Here is a 15,369-nt window from a genome sequence, read left to right as displayed (position 1 = left end):
ATAGTTCACGGTGGAGAACAGCTGCTGACATAATGTGGATCCGAAGATCCATAATTGGCCTACCTGGGGCTGAAAGTGGCGTTTCGGCGGGTACACCAACTTCTGCAAGTGTGACGCTTATTTGAGCGATGAAAAAATAATAGAATATAATTTTATTTTTATATTTCAATATCACAATAATCTTCCAATTTAGAACTAGAAGTTACAAAAAAGAACTAACATAAATAAAATACACTTCAGCTAAATACTTCTAATTTATTTTCCCAAACCACGAGGAGCCGCACTATAAGGACTAAAGAGCCGCAGGTTACCGACCCCTGCATTAGGCTAACAGGGAGCTACAGGTCATTGCTGGGATTCTCTTATTAAAGCAATTATCAAATAAATCATTGAATTACATCAAGTTTTACTCTGGAATAGACCAAGAAATCTGAAGTAAATGATAAATAATTTCAACTGCTTGTCAAAGAACAAAAAATGCATAAAAACTGAACAACTGCATTCCCGGATACTAACAGAGTTCACCTGCATGTGATATGAATGCTTTATCACATACTGCAAACAGTGATGACTGCAGCATCACCAGCATGTGCTCCCGACCTTATGTTGTAGCTTTTGGTTGTTTACAGAAAACTCAGAAAGCTACTGTTTGTGGGTCTGACTATAAAGGCAAAGTCAAACATACTAACAACGTTGGTTAGTAACTACTGTAAGACGAGAGCCAATCATTTACAAGGAAGAAGAAGTTGGTCAAATCAGTCCAAGCTTCCCTCTCGCCGTCTCTCAGACTGACATGACCTTTTCTTTTCTCTTGGTTCAGGCTGCCATTGTGTTTTTGTTGTCATCAGCTGACATAGTAAACGAGTTACTGGGGTCGGTTTGAGAGTTTAAGAGTTGCTATGTCAACAGCAAGTCATATTTACTATAGAGCTATTTATCCATCTGGATTGTTTTGGTGTGACGTTCCCAGTTTTTGTGCCATCAGCCATATAAAGGTCGACTTTTGCTTGTATATGATGAAACTAAATGGTACTTACCTTGTGGTTCTCAAAACACTAAAAATACATTTGAAAAATAAGCAGTTTTAAAAATATCTGTGAAAATCATGTCCTTCTCACCACAAGAAGGAAAAAAAAAGATCCAGCAACGTCAGATCTCTTTCTGCTGCCTGCCAATTAAAAGAAGTGCGCGACTAGCTAACATGAAAGCTCAGCTGACGGGGGGTCTCTGCAATGTTAAAATCTTGCACTGCTGTCAATTATGTGAGCGTCTCATCATCAGCGGGTGAATACTTCCTCCTGACACAGTCGGTGGGTATGGTTTGATAGACAGAAAAATGAAACTGGTCAATGTCTGGGGAGGAATGTCTACATGTCTACAGCTGACATCACTGAAATGTTCAACAGCAGGGGTATTCAATTAAAAAGTAAGGAGGTCCAGTTGGAGAAAACAAAGATCCAGAATATCAAAGTTCCATATATGTCATAGTTTAATACATTTACACTTAGCCTTACAGTTAAATCAATGTATGTGAAATAAAATAAATACAGTCAATTAAGCAGCATTTTAACAGTGTTTATTAAAATGTTCACAACGACCTGGAGGGCACTCGAATAATAAAATAGATATGATAAACTAACAAATGTCTCGTAATTATTTTATGGTTCAGACTTTCTGGAGTTTAAGCCCTTAAAACTTGTATGTGGTAACCAGAGATGGGCAGGTTACTGTAATCTGATTACTTTTTCAAGTAATGAGTTGAGTAAGGGATTACTATTGCAAAAACGGTAATTAGTAACGTAATCCTACGTTACTTTCCCGTAGGAACGCTGCGTTACTGCGTTACTAAAACCGTGATTTTTTGCGAGAATGTCTCATGACAGTGACGTAAGCGAGTGCGACGTTCGTGACAACAGCTGTGTGCAGATCAACAATGGATCATATATCGAGTGCAGAGAGAGTATGAGCGTGCAGCGTTTAAAGCGTGGAAGTACTGACCTTACTTTGAGTTTGAGTCCATAAAAAGTGACAAAAACATTAGTGTCCGTTGTGCGTGGGAAGAAAACTTCTTTTTACAGCGAAAAAAAACCCTAAACAAGCACCGAGTAGCTACGACGTAATGGGAAATTCACAGAGAAACTCGCGGATTCTTCCACTGACCGCTGCGGCACACCTGCACCAGGGTAAACCTCCGCCTACCCCACTCCTGCTTTACAGGTGAAAATAGAGCAACAGGACCGCTAGTCTTTGACTTTATTTATTTTCTGCTGTGTTTTACTTGCATCTATTTGAAAGACTGAGTGTAAACACACAAAAATATTTTATGTGCTGGAATGTGCAGAAAATAGGTTTAAATATTAAACAAATTTCTTCCAGTCAGAGAATGTTGCATATAATTAAATTTTTGCTTGATGCATAAAGTTAAAAGATTAAAACTAATAAAACAAGTTTTAAAAAGAGACTTTTCCATTTGATTACATTTTGTATGATGGATTATGCAGAAAAAGTAGAATTAGGCTGAAAGATCTATCACTTTATCACCTATTCAGGTTGTAAATCATGTTTTTAAAAAGTAACTAAGTAACTAAGTAATTAATTACGTTTGAAAATAAGTAATCAGTAAAGTAACGGGATTACTTTTTTGGGGAAGTAATCAGTAATTAGTTACTGATTACTTTTTTCAAGTAACTTGACCAACACTGGTGGTAACCTTACAAAAACCTCACGTGTCAGTGTCAGCATGTGTGCTTTACCTGCTCCAGCAGGTCTTCGACCTTCCTCTGCCAGCCCTCCCTCGCTGCCATCATCTCCAGCTCTTTTTGCTGGGAGAGCTGAGTCATGGCCGCCTGTTTGTCTGCTTCGTACTCCTCGGTCAACTCCTCCTTTAGCAAACGCACTTCTTCCCTACAGAAAGACACAACGTTTGACTAAATTAATTACATTGTACATTCAGTGTGCGTGTGTGTTCACGCTGCTCGATTTTGTCCTGCTAAAAGACATCTGTAAATACTGCACGCGTTTATAAACTTGCTTCCGCCTGTGTTCATTTCCTATTCGTTCTCATCAATATACATGAGTGTTTTGGGGAGACGCCGACTTGTTGGGATAATAAGTGCGATTGTGAAGAGGGCTGTGAGATGACAGAGACGAATGAGAAGAGACATCAGGGGAGATGGGCTTTCTGCTTTTTCTCTCTTTTACCGCAGTGCATCTCTCCACTTCCGATCCAAGTCATCTGCCATCTTGTCCATCTTCTGCTTCTCCTCTGTTCTGATGGACATCACTCTGGCCTCATGCTGCTGCTTCTGGGTTTCAATCTCTTCCTGCAAATACAAAGCGGTGCACAAATTTGAACTCCAACAGCACTCGCACAGTATCAGGATTCCTGATATTTTCTTTTGCTATCTTAGTCTGAAATCAGCAGTTGAGTTGGTAAGAAACATCTGCGCTGTTTATGAGTTGCACATTTGAGGAGACATCATGTTTTATTGTATCACCGCCACAGATAATAAATATTAAATCCATACCAGCCTGAGCTCAGACTTCATTTTGGGGAAATCAAATGATCTGATATTTAGATTTTCAATTCATGGTAATTTTATCTCAGGGCCTCGTTTGATGATTTTCTTTTTTACAGCTAAACAAAAACTGCTGCTGCTAACAGCGTGAAGTGCCACCTTCAGTCTTGGAATATGTGACCTCTTCCACTAATAACTGCATCCCAGTCCCTAACCCCAGTGTGCAAGATGACTCAGTTTCACAGCTTGTGTTTGAGTTCTTTGCAGGTCGGCAAATAAACAAAACAAAACAAAAAATTCGCAATATTGTATCAATACAGGAAAACAACAAATAGATATTTTTTAAATAAATTAAAGAACTCTAAGGCTACGTCCACACGTACACGGGTATTTTTGAAAATGGAGATTTTCCGTTTTCGTTTTAAAAAATAATCCCGTCCACACGTAAAGGCAGAAATGAAGGAAAACGCTGCTAGGAACATGCCAAAGCAACAGGTGGCGCTATATTTCTAACCGTGCAGAAATGTTGGCCAATCAGAAGTCTAGAAGCTTCGGTGGGAAAAAGTAAACAAAGCTGGGGCATAGAAGCAGAACCGAGTCGTATGTGTGGAGGGACAGTAACTGTGTGTGTATATGTAAGCATTTAAACACTGCAGAGAGAACGATTAACAGTATTGTAGAAATTCATTTCACCGAAACAATAACGTGGAGCACACTGTGACGTCAAAAAAGGCGCACACCTTTGACGCTGCGTTTTCTGCGTTCTTCTCGTCCACACTAAATGCAAAAACGGAGTTTTCAAAAATATCCACCGTGGCCGGAGTTTTTAAAAATCTCCGTTTTCAGTGACCAAAAACGCCGTTTACGTGTGGACGAAAGGTGCAAACGCATAGAAAAATCTGCGTTTTCAAAAATACCCGGTTACGTGTGGACGTAGCCTGAGATTACTGCTCATAGAGTGCTCATCTCCTCATGCATCCATCCTGAGATAATGTTAGCTGAGAAAACTTGATGATAAACTGATCAACTGGACACACTAACCGGTAGCTTGACAAAGCTGCCTCCTAATTCAGAGCACAAATGAGCTGAATGAGCCTTTGTCAATAAGCACAACTCAAAGTGACTGTATTCTGGTTATATTTCAATAGGACAGGAAGACTGATGAGCACAAATGTAACAGTTGAATGTGAATTTGTAATTATAATTGTCAACCTGATCCCATTCAATCATAGTGTGACATCAGACTGACTGTCTTGTGGCAGATTCTAGTAACAGTATTGGTTTGTTTGACATCAATGAATGACACCAATCAATAAATATGTAAAAAAGACTTTCAGAGTAAAATCTATAAGAATGCAGGCAGGTAATATCTAAAATAAGCTTGGTGTTTAAAAAGTGCTGATGCCCTAATAGTGCAAGTTTAAAGCCGCATAAAGTAAAAAAGTGCATTTTCTTTTTTCTCCAAGTCTGCATCTCTGACCAGATGCCCTATTTCAATAGCTGAAGCTGGATGACTCATACTGTAATGCCCACTTCCACATGCATTTATAATGCCATGGCTACAGGGCATTTATAATGTGCTGGTTTCAAGGCAGAAACAAACTTCACCGGGTCAGCTGTTTCCAGCTGCTGAAGAGGCTGCAGGCTGTAAGTGCTGATGAGCTTATTAGAAGAGCTAAAAGCTCTCTTGTTTAGCTGCAAGGGGAAGCACGTGAGTGCTTAAACCCACTGTGAGGACAATTTACATTTCTGGGAATCTAAATAAGATTAAAAAACAAATCTGTGCTTTTAGATTTCTTACAAGTGGAGATGATTTTTGGAGGAGCAATGCAGGAAGAAACATATGACCAGTTGGATTTGAGTGTTTGTGACTCTTACTAGCTACTGTTCATTATTTAAAAGCCTTTTTAGGAACAGTGCACAGGTTATCTGGGGACCAGATATTTATAGTAATAAAGATATATGCTTCAGTAAGCCACAGTGGGCTGGATTTCTCTCAAAAAGCGACTGATGGGCTCAACGGCAAATTAACAAAAAAAACACAGACATGACTCATATTTCACTTGTTACTTTATCCTAAAAAGTCCGTATTTGTTTCATTATACTTTCACTTGAATAATAATAATTCTGAATCATTCAGACAACAAATTATATCTGCCTGAGCCAGAAAATCTGAAAGACAGTCAGTGAATGTGACATAATACAAATCAAATTCATCTCAGTGGTTTTAGCTTCATTTTATTTCAGCTGACTAAAAATAATAAATTAAAAAGTTCTGATTAAGCATTTCTGATAAATCAGAGACTATAGTAAAGGCTTGCCCACCTACATTAAAGCTAACTGCGAGTAACCATCGCCTTGTTCAGTTTCCCTCATATTTTAGCTGCTTATAGACAAAATGACTGGATGTGCATCAGAGGTTAGTGAGGGTGGTGCAGTTCACTCCAGCATGTGGGGCCCTTCAAAGTGTCGCAAGATAAATCTTCCACTACAAATGTACATATATATTTATATGTTGTTAAGAATAAAAATAAATTTAAATGAGACTATATAACAAGAAAATGTAAAGCTGAGGTTAAAACTATTAGCCCCCTTATGAATTTATTTTTTAACAGGGCATTTATAAACATTTCTGCACACAATAGAAGATTTTTTTCAGAAAAAAATCAAAATGACAAAGCTTAATATTAAAATCGGACCTTTTTAAGTGAGCCAAAGCACAAACTACTGTTCTACTTTAACTCTGTGATGCTTAAACTTCATAAAATCAAATAAAAAAAGACTCTGGAAAGAAAAATAGCCTTCAAGCCAGACTGTAGTATGCTAAAGATGACCAGGAGACTATTCATACTGGAAGCATGTCCTTTGGTCAGGTGAGATTAAACTAGAACTGGGAATCTCATCAAGGTGGAAGGAACAATGAAAAACGAAGGATGTGTGAAGATTCTGAAAGAAAATCTCAAGCAGTCGGCAGCAAAGCTGGGTCTGTGCCGTCGCTTTGTCTTCAACACGACAAAGACCAAAGTGAATGTTACTGACTGTCCTGCACAAACCCCTGACTTAACTGCCACTGACCACCAAATCTGGAGGAGCTTGAGAGCTTCTTAGGGGCTCAAGAGTTGGGAGTTCGCCTTGTAATCGGAAGGTTGCCGGTTCGAGCCCCAGCTTGGACAGTCCCGGTCGTTGTGTCCTTGGGCAAGACACTTCACCTGCACCTGTACTCGTTTCCTGAAACAAAGTTGCAACCAACTGTTTCCTTTCATAAGTGCTTTGTACAGACTTTGTCTGTGGTGAGTTGGTTGAGGTTCTTCACTCTGGGATGATCGACACCAGAGCTGAAGGAAAGACGCCTGTATTGAGGATGTGCGAAAAAGGGCTGAAATCCCACAAAAAAAGAGACTTTTCACTGTATGTGTGAAAAGACACTTCACCAGTTGCCTACTGGTGGTGGTCAGAGGGCCCGGTGGCGCCAGTGTCCGGCAGCCTCGCCTCTGTCAGTGCGCCCCAGGGCAGCTGTGGCTACAATGTAGCTGCCATCACCAGTGTGTGAATGTGTGGATGACTGGTTGTGTAAAGCGCTTTGGGGTCCTTAGGGACTAGAAAAGCGATATACAAATACAGGCCATTTACCATTTACTAAAGAAGAATGGGCTAAGACTGATCATGTGAGCATGTGTGAGACTTGCTGAAAACAAACGTTCAGATTCTTTGTGCAAAGTGTAATAATGTAAGCATCCAAAATAAAACCAGCATGTTTGCAATCGCTGTGTGAAATACTGGGAAAAAAAACATGAAATTATTTTGTTTTTGTGGAACTTCTAACAACACATCGAAAGCATGAAACATGCTCAAGTACTCATGACTTAACAACAGGCTGCTTGTCTGAGGAACACATGATGTAATCTCTACAATGACATCATAGTTTATAACATTTCTTTTTTAATTTTGTGAACTTTCTGTATTTAAGGTAGAAATACAACACGAGTATAAATGAAACCATCTCTCGTACTTTTCCTAACCTAGTAATCTACTTAAAGGTTCATCCTGTGCTAAACAATAGCTGGTCTAAATTTACTGTGAGGCCGGCCTCTGCTGGTGTTGAGCTTGTGTCTATGCTAATGAGCTCAGTGTGAACACAGGATACAATCCTGTGTCAAGCTTGGCTGTTTTACTGCCCCAGTCCCGCTCTTTAAATAGCACTTTAAATAAGAAGCCTGGTGGGAACTCAAAGAGCACCATTCTGCAGTTTCATTTAATTATCACTCTTCTTATAGCCTCTCTGCACTGTACCTCTTATCAACTCTTCTTTCTGCCTTTATTAACAGTTGTTTTAATTCATGTTACTGAAGCTAAGACATTTCCAAACGTTCTGCATTTTTGTTCTACTTTAAACCTTTTTATTGTACAGTCCTATGATGATTCAGCCTTCCCAAATTCTCATTTGATGACTTATTATCATGAATAAGTTCCTTTAATACAAATATCATCCCTATTATTAATAACAGTATTAATAGCTATAATTTTAATGAAAGGATCCAGTCGCTCCCTCCTCCTCCTCCCCTGCCACAGTAAGCCACGCTCTCTATCACAAACGCTCTTCCTGCGTCCCACACCAGCAGGGCTCTTTTCAAACGTAGGCCCACTCTGCTCATAATGGCCTCATCATCATTATCTCACAGCTGGCCTTCAGCACTGCGCTTGTTTCTCAGTTAACTCTCATTTCCTGCTCTCCTGCTTTCAAAATGTTCTTCCCCTCTCCCATCCTCCTATCCTCCGATCCTTGCCTGTGTTTCCCCCCCTCTCTGTCTCTATCTGGTCATCAGTGAAGGCTTTTTTTTAATCACCACATTTATTTGGCTGACTGAGCTGTTATTGTCAGACTATGAAACAGGCTGGCACACTGACTTATTATGTCAGGAAGCAAATTACCATCTGCCAGTCTCAGTATCGGGTCTGAAAACTCTTGACTGGTTGACCCGACCTGTCAAGAGTTTTGCAAAGGTTACTTCAATTCAGTAAAATCGGAGTCCCAGAAAGTTGGTAAAATAAAAGCTGGGATTTAATCCATTAGGTTTAAGTGACTTGAGTGTGTGTAACAAGGTGCATTAGACAAAACAAGAGCCAGAAATTAACAGCTCTAAGTTTATCCTTGGGGAGCGCCGGTTTTGCTCGCTGGAATGAGCAGGCGACCATATGCCCCACGGCTGAGAGCGGTCCTTTGCCACATGTCTTCCCCTCTCTCTTTCCGCCACTTTCCTGTCAGTCTTCACTGTCCCTATCAAAAATAAAGCCATAAAAAGGCCCCCTCCAGTCCCTAAAAGCCCACTCTCTTTTGATTGGCCATCTTCTGGAAGCCCACTGAGGGGCAATGACCTTATAAGGAAATCTGATTCAGAAAGAAAACAGACTAGAAAGCTATCAGTGGCTTACTTTTACATTATTTTTATGCTTATGCAAATGTTTACTTCATTATTTGCACCTTTAATACTTTCAACACTTTCTACAAAACAAAACAAAGACGATAGAGTTTGCATAATCTCAGCTGCAGTTTAACGCTCGGTTCATTTGTCTAGATCTGAATATCTGAGTGTGACACTGATAACCAATCTGTGTAATATGACACTCTGTATGTTTACATCTTATAGCATAGGTGTCAAACTCTGGCGCGAAGCCATACCAAATTACTATTAGAGCTTGCCTACTGGTATTATACAGCTAATATATATATATTGTTTAGTATTAAGCTTTGCTTGTTCCATATTCAGTTTTTCAGCAAAACTTGTTTGAGTCCATAAGAAAAGATTCATTCTTATATCTAGAAGAAGATTTTTTTTTCAATAAATATTAATGTTAGCTCGCGACTTTGTTCCAGTTTTGAATTTTGGCCCACTGTGTATTTGAGTTTGACACCCTGTCTTACAGGATTCTAAAACGAATATTGAGAACTGATCTGTGACTACTGAAGGAAATACAACATTTCCTTCCACTGTTATGCTGATGACATCCAAATTTACTTCCTCTTGAAACTGGATGTTTCTGTCCCACTGCAGTCTCTGCTTAACTGTCTACATGATGTTAACCCTTTAAGACCTACCATAGAACCAAGCCCGCCAGAGCTTATATTATATTTTTACATGCTGTGGAGCCATTTTTGGGAGCATTTCAAGTTGATATACATCAATACAACCATTATAGCCCAGATTTTAATAATATGTCTGCATTAAGTGCATAGTAATTACATAAATTGCAAAAAAGTGCACCTCCGTGAATCGCTACCTTATCGTGGTGGAGGGGTTTGTGTGTCCCAGGGATCCCAGGGGCTATGTTGTCTGGGGGCTTTTGCCCCCTGGTAGGGTCTCCCATGGCAAATTGGTCCTGGGTGAGGGACCAGACAAAGAGCGATTCAGAAGACCCCTATGAAAAAAACACCGAGGGAACAGTTTACCCTGCCCGGGATAGGGTTACCGGGGCCCCGCCCTGGAGCCAGGCCCGGGGAGGGTGCCCGAGGGCGAGCGTCTGGTGGCCGGGCCTTAGTCCATGGGGCCCGGCCGGGCACAGCCCGAAGAGGAGACATGGGCCCATCCTCCCGCAGGCCCACCACCCGCAGGAGGCGCCATAGGGGTCGGGTGCATTGTGTGCCGGGTGGCAGCCAGGAGCGGAGGCCCTGGCGGACTGACCCCCGGCTGCCAAGACTGGCAATAGGGACATGGAATGTCACCTCTCTGGTGGGGAAGGAGCCTGAGTTAGCGCGTGAGGTTGAGAGGTACCGGCTAGATATAGTCGGGCTCACCTCTACGCACGGCTTGGGCTCTGGAACCAGTCTCCTGGAGAGGGGCTGGACTCTGTCTCAGTCTGGAGTTGCCCCTGGTGAGAGGCGGCGGGCTGGGGTGGGTATTCTAATATCCCCTCGGCTAGCTGCCGGTACGTTGGGGTTTTTCCCGGTGGACGAGAGGGTTTGTTCCCTGCGCCTTAGGGTCGGGGAACGGGTCCTGACTGTCATCTGCGCTTATGCGCCGAGTGGCAGTTCGGAGTACCCAGCCTTCTTAGAGTCCCTGGGGGGGGTGCTGGAAGGTGCTCCGCCTGGAGACTCTGTTGTCCTGCTGGGAGACTTCAACGCTCACGTGGGTAACGACAGCGAGACCTGGAGGGGCGTGATTGGGAGGAACGGCCTCCCTGATCTGAACCCGAGCGGTGCTTTGTTATTGGACTTCTGTGCTAATCACAGTTTGGCCATAACGAACACCTTGTTCGAACATAAGAGTGTCCATAAGTGCACGTGGCACCAGGACGCTCTAGGCCGTAGGTCGATGATCGATTTTGTAATCGTATCACCAGACCTGCGACCATATGTTCTGGACACTCGGGTAAAGAGAGGGGCTGAGCTGTCAACTGATCACCACCTGGTGGTGAGTTGGATCAGGTGGCGGGGGAGGACGCTGGACAGACCTGGTGCACCTAAACGCGTAGTGAGGGTGTGCTGGGAACGACTAGCAGAGGCCCCAGTCCGCGAGATCTTCAACGCACACCTCCGGCAGAGCTTCAACAGCATTCCGAGGGAGGCGGGGGACATCGAGTCCGAATGGACCATGTTCAGCGCCTCCATTGCCGAAGCTGCTGCATTGAGCTGCGGCCGCAAGGTGGTTGGTGCCTGCCGTGGTGGTAATCCCCGAACCAAATGGTGGACACCAGAGGTGAAGGGAGCCACCAGGCTGAAGAAGGAGTCCTATCGGGCTTGGTTAGCCTGTGGGACTCCGGAGGCAGCTGACAGGTATCGACAGGCCAAGCGGAATGCGGCTCGGGCAGTGGCTGAAGCAAAAACTCGGGTGTGGGAGGAGTTCGGAGAGGCCATGGAAAAAGACTTTCGGACTGCCTCGAAGAGGTTCTGGCAAACCGTCAGGCGTCTCAGGAGGGGAAAGCGGTGCTCTACCTGCACTGTGTATAGTGCTGGCGGAGCGCTGCTGACGTCGACTGAGAAAATCGTCAGGCGGTGGAAGGAATACTTCGAGGACCTCCTTAATCCCACTGACGCGTCTTCCAAGGAGGAAGCAGAGTCTGGGGATGAGGGGAATGACCCGCCAATTTCTGGGGGCGAGGTCACTGAGGCAGTTAAACAACTCCTTGGTGGCAGAGCCCCTGGTGTTGATGAGGTCCGCCCCGAGTTCCTGAAGGCTCTGGACGTTGTAGGGCTGTCCTGGCTGACACGCCTCTGCAATGTTGCGTGGAGATCAGGGGCAGTACCCGTGGATTGGCAGACCGGGGTGGTGGTCCCCATCTTTAAGAAGGGGGACCGGAGGGTGTGTTCCAACTACAGGGGGATCACACTTCTCAGCCTCCCCGGGAAAGTCTATGCCAGGGTGCTGGAAAGGAGAGTTCGTCCGCTAGTCGAACCTCTGATGCAGGAGGAACAATGCGGTTTTCGTCCTGGTCGCGGAACACTGGACCAGCTCTTTATCCTCTCGAGGATACTTGAGGGTGCATGGGAGTTTGCCCAACCAGTCTACATGTGTTTTGTGGACTTGGAGAAGGCATTCGACCGTGTCCCTCGGGGTGTCCTGTGGGAGGTGCTGCGGGAGTATGGGGTGTCTGGCCCATTGCTACGGGCCATTCGATCCCTATACAACCGTTGCAAGAGCTTGGTTCGCATTGCCGGCAATAAGTCGGACTTGTTCCCGGTGGGTGATGGGCTCCGCCAGGGCTGCCCTTTGTCACCGGTTCTGTTCATAATTTTTATGGACAGGATTTCTAGGCGCAGCCAAGTGGCGGAGGGCTTTCGCTTTGGTGGCCTCAGGATCTCATCTCTGATCTTTGCGGATGATGTGGTTCTGTTGGCTTCATCGGGTGAGGGCCTCCAGCTCGCACTGGAGCGGTTCGCAGCCGAGTGTGAAGCAGCGGGAATGAGGATCAGCACCTCCAAATCTGAGACCATGGTTCTCAGCCGGAAAAGGGTGGAGTGCCCACTTCGGGTCGGGGATGAGGTCCTGCCCCAAGTGGAGGAGTTCAAGTATCTCGGGGTCTTGTTCGCGAGTGATGGGAGAAGGGAGCCGGAGATCGACAGACGGATTGGGGCTGCAGCTGCAGTAATGCAGACGCTGCACCGGTCCGTCGTGGTGAAGAGGGAGCTGAGTGTAAAAGCGAGGCTCTCAATTTACCGGTCGATCTACGTCCCTACCCTCACCTATGGCCACGAGCTGTGGGTAGTGACCGAAAGGACGAGATCGCGGATACAAGCGGCGGAAATGAGCTTCCTCCGAAGGGTGGCTGGCATCTCCCTTAGAGATAGGGTGAGAAGTTCGGCCATCCGGGAGGGGCTCAGAGTAGAGCCGCTGCTGCTCCACATCGAAAGGAGCCAGCTGAGGTGGTTTGGGCATCTGGTAAGGATGCCCCCTGGGCGCCTCCTGGGTGAGGTGTTCCAGGCATGTCCCACCGGGAGGAGGCCCCGGGGCAGACCCAGGACACGCTGGAGAGATTATATCTCTCGGCTGGCCTGGGAACGCCTTGGTGTTCCCCCGGATAAGCTGGAGGAGGTGGCTGGGGAGAGGGAGGTCTGGGCCTCTTTGCTTAGGCTGCTGCCCCCGCGACCCGGCCCCGGATAAAGCGGCTGAAGATGGATGGATGGATGGCAAAAAAGTGCAATAAACTACAAAAAAATTGAAAATCGTTTTTGTTTTTTTTAACATATATTTCTAGTTAGAGAAATTTAAGAGGCTTATCCCTCAAAACTGTAAATACAAAAAAAGTTGCAGAAAATAGTTTCCCACCACAGGAAATTTATTTTGAGTGTCTTCATAGTTTTATTTTTGAAATACACCAATTTTTATACACTGCAGGAAAAACGAAAATAAATATTATAATGCAAATTTGCAAAAAAGCAGCATGTGCATCAAAATAAACTATTTCCAGCAGTGCAATATGAGTCCTAAGCATCCCAGAAACGACACAGAAAGTCATAAAGTCAAACATAACTTTTAAAAAAACCAGTATAGGCTCATGAGGCCCTGATGGTAAAAAACTACATTTCCGCAAAATGACATCACTTCTGGTTTTGGGCAGGTCATGGTGGACATGCGATAGTTCGTGCTGATGGACGTAGGAAGTGTTATGAACAGCTGATCGGATCGGCAAAGCGTGTTTCTGGAATATTATGTTTTTGTTGCTGCAAGTGCTTTTTATGCAGTTTTTGCAAAGCTATATGTGGAAGGAAACTGTGACCGAGGACAAGCTGATGGCATAAGATGTAAGTACAACTCCTCCGGTTTCATATGCAAAAAAAATTATTGCGCTAGCTCACGTGGTTGCAGAGCTACCGGGATTTAAAAGTAGTTACGCAAAACGGAGCGTGCCCGCTCTGACCGGTTTTAAAGGGTTAAAGACCAGTTAACACAAAATTTTCTCAACCTAAAAAATAAGACTAAAGTTGTTGTTTTTGGAAGACACGCCCCTTTTGGATAAGTTAACTGATACCTTTGGTCCTCTTGCTCGTCATCATTCCCACACTGTAAGAAATCTCAGAGTGTTTTTAGAAAGCTCTTAAATTAGATAAGCAAGTGTCCACAGTTGTGAAAAACACTTTTTTATCAGTTACGTTAAATTGCCAAAGCTCAGCCTTATCTTCCTCCTTCAGCACTCATCTCTCCATCAGTTAATCTAAAGTGCTGCTGCGCGTCTTCTAACAGGTGTGAATGTATGAACACATCACTCCAGTTTTAGCAAATTTACACTTGCTTGGGTCAACTTTGTTGCTTTTAAATGTGCTATAGAAACAAATGTGATATTGATATTGAAGTGATTATCCTCAGTAAGACTTTATTTTATTGTTAAAGCAGGAGGACCCTCATTTCAGGTTCTCCAAACCTCAGTACTGTCTTTGTTTTCTCCTCACCTGTAGGTCGGTCAGCAGGTTGCTCGTCTCTCGGACGCGGGCTCGAGTCGCGTCTAGCTCTATCTTGAGCTTCTCCTGAGTTTCCCTCAGACAGGTAATCTGCATCTGAGCTGAGCTCAGGTTCTGCCCCCCCTCTCTCACCTGCTCCTGAAGGTGGGACACCTGAGGAGACAACCACTCAGTTGATTGAGACGTGTCGGTATACATGGAGACAATCAGGTCATGCTGGTCACGCGTTAGCGCTCCAGTAAGAGCTGACTCATACTTCCTGATTGGCCATGTTGAGTTTGGCCGAAAGCTCCTCTTTCAAGTTGTCGAGTTGCTGCTGGAGGCGATCTCTCTGCTCCTCTAATGACAGCCGTTTAATCTCAAACTCCTGGCTCATTTTCTGGAGACGGGAAGAAAGAGAGAGAGGAAGAAAAGGAACGAGATTGGATGAAAAGACGGATGAGGAGAACGGGAAGGATAATAGGACAAGAAACTGGGCAAGTTGATTAGTGCTGGACCATGAAACTAGAGATTTATTCTACATTCTTCCATGTCTAAAATGTCTTTGTGAGACAAATTCTCAATGCATGTTTTCAATATGAAAATGCTTTTTGCCCGTTTTCCTCTGATATAAACTTAAAGTCTCTAAAAAAAAAATGAGGCGATTTAAAAGCAACTCTATTGAAAATCCAATTTCTGCCACAATGTGGAGTCATGGCAGCGTTTGAGCGTGACGCAGGGCTACTGAATGAGGAAAAGACACGTGAACTGTCATTTACACTTAAAAGGCCATCTCTTCAAAACATCCAGTTTCTATAATCCTTCAAACCAGAGCGTCAAATCCTTTCTGGGCCACTCTGGATTTCTCTTGTGAAAATCTCCTTTTGATCTACTCTTAAGTCTCTCTTTTCAGTAAATTCCTGAGATCCTTACTGTCTATGCTTTATGACACACCTAAACAATACTGAGCTCTGTTTGTTCTCA

The 15,369-nt window shown here is 43.9% G+C and overlaps 1 protein-coding gene across 3 annotated transcripts in view; it reads right to left on the bottom strand.

The window, feature by feature from the left end:
• The window catches only part of fam184aa (family with sequence similarity 184 member Aa), a 92,878-nt gene that overhangs the window by 29,419 nt on the left and 48,090 nt on the right, over window positions 1-15,369 (bottom strand). For all 3 annotated transcript variants that reach the window (XM_085151933.1, XM_085151935.1, XM_085151934.1), the window contains exons 11-14: window positions 14,663-14,785; window positions 14,398-14,559; window positions 3,202-3,323; window positions 2,754-2,904 (exon numbers count right to left, since the gene is read on the bottom strand). In XM_085151933.1, the coding sequence (XP_085008059.1) occupies window positions 2,754-2,904; window positions 3,202-3,323; window positions 14,398-14,559; window positions 14,663-14,785 (558 nt within the window). The remainder of the gene's footprint in view (window positions 1-2,753; window positions 2,905-3,201; window positions 3,324-14,397; window positions 14,560-14,662; window positions 14,786-15,369) is intronic.

This window comes from Neolamprologus multifasciatus, chromosome 23 (assembly GCF_963576455.1).
Source record: "Neolamprologus multifasciatus chromosome 23, fNeoMul1.2, whole genome shotgun sequence".
NCBI lineage: Eukaryota > Metazoa > Chordata > Actinopteri > Cichliformes > Cichlidae > Neolamprologus > Neolamprologus multifasciatus.
Note: the sequence above shows the minus strand (reverse complement) of the source record. Positions and strands in the feature narration are given on the sequence as shown.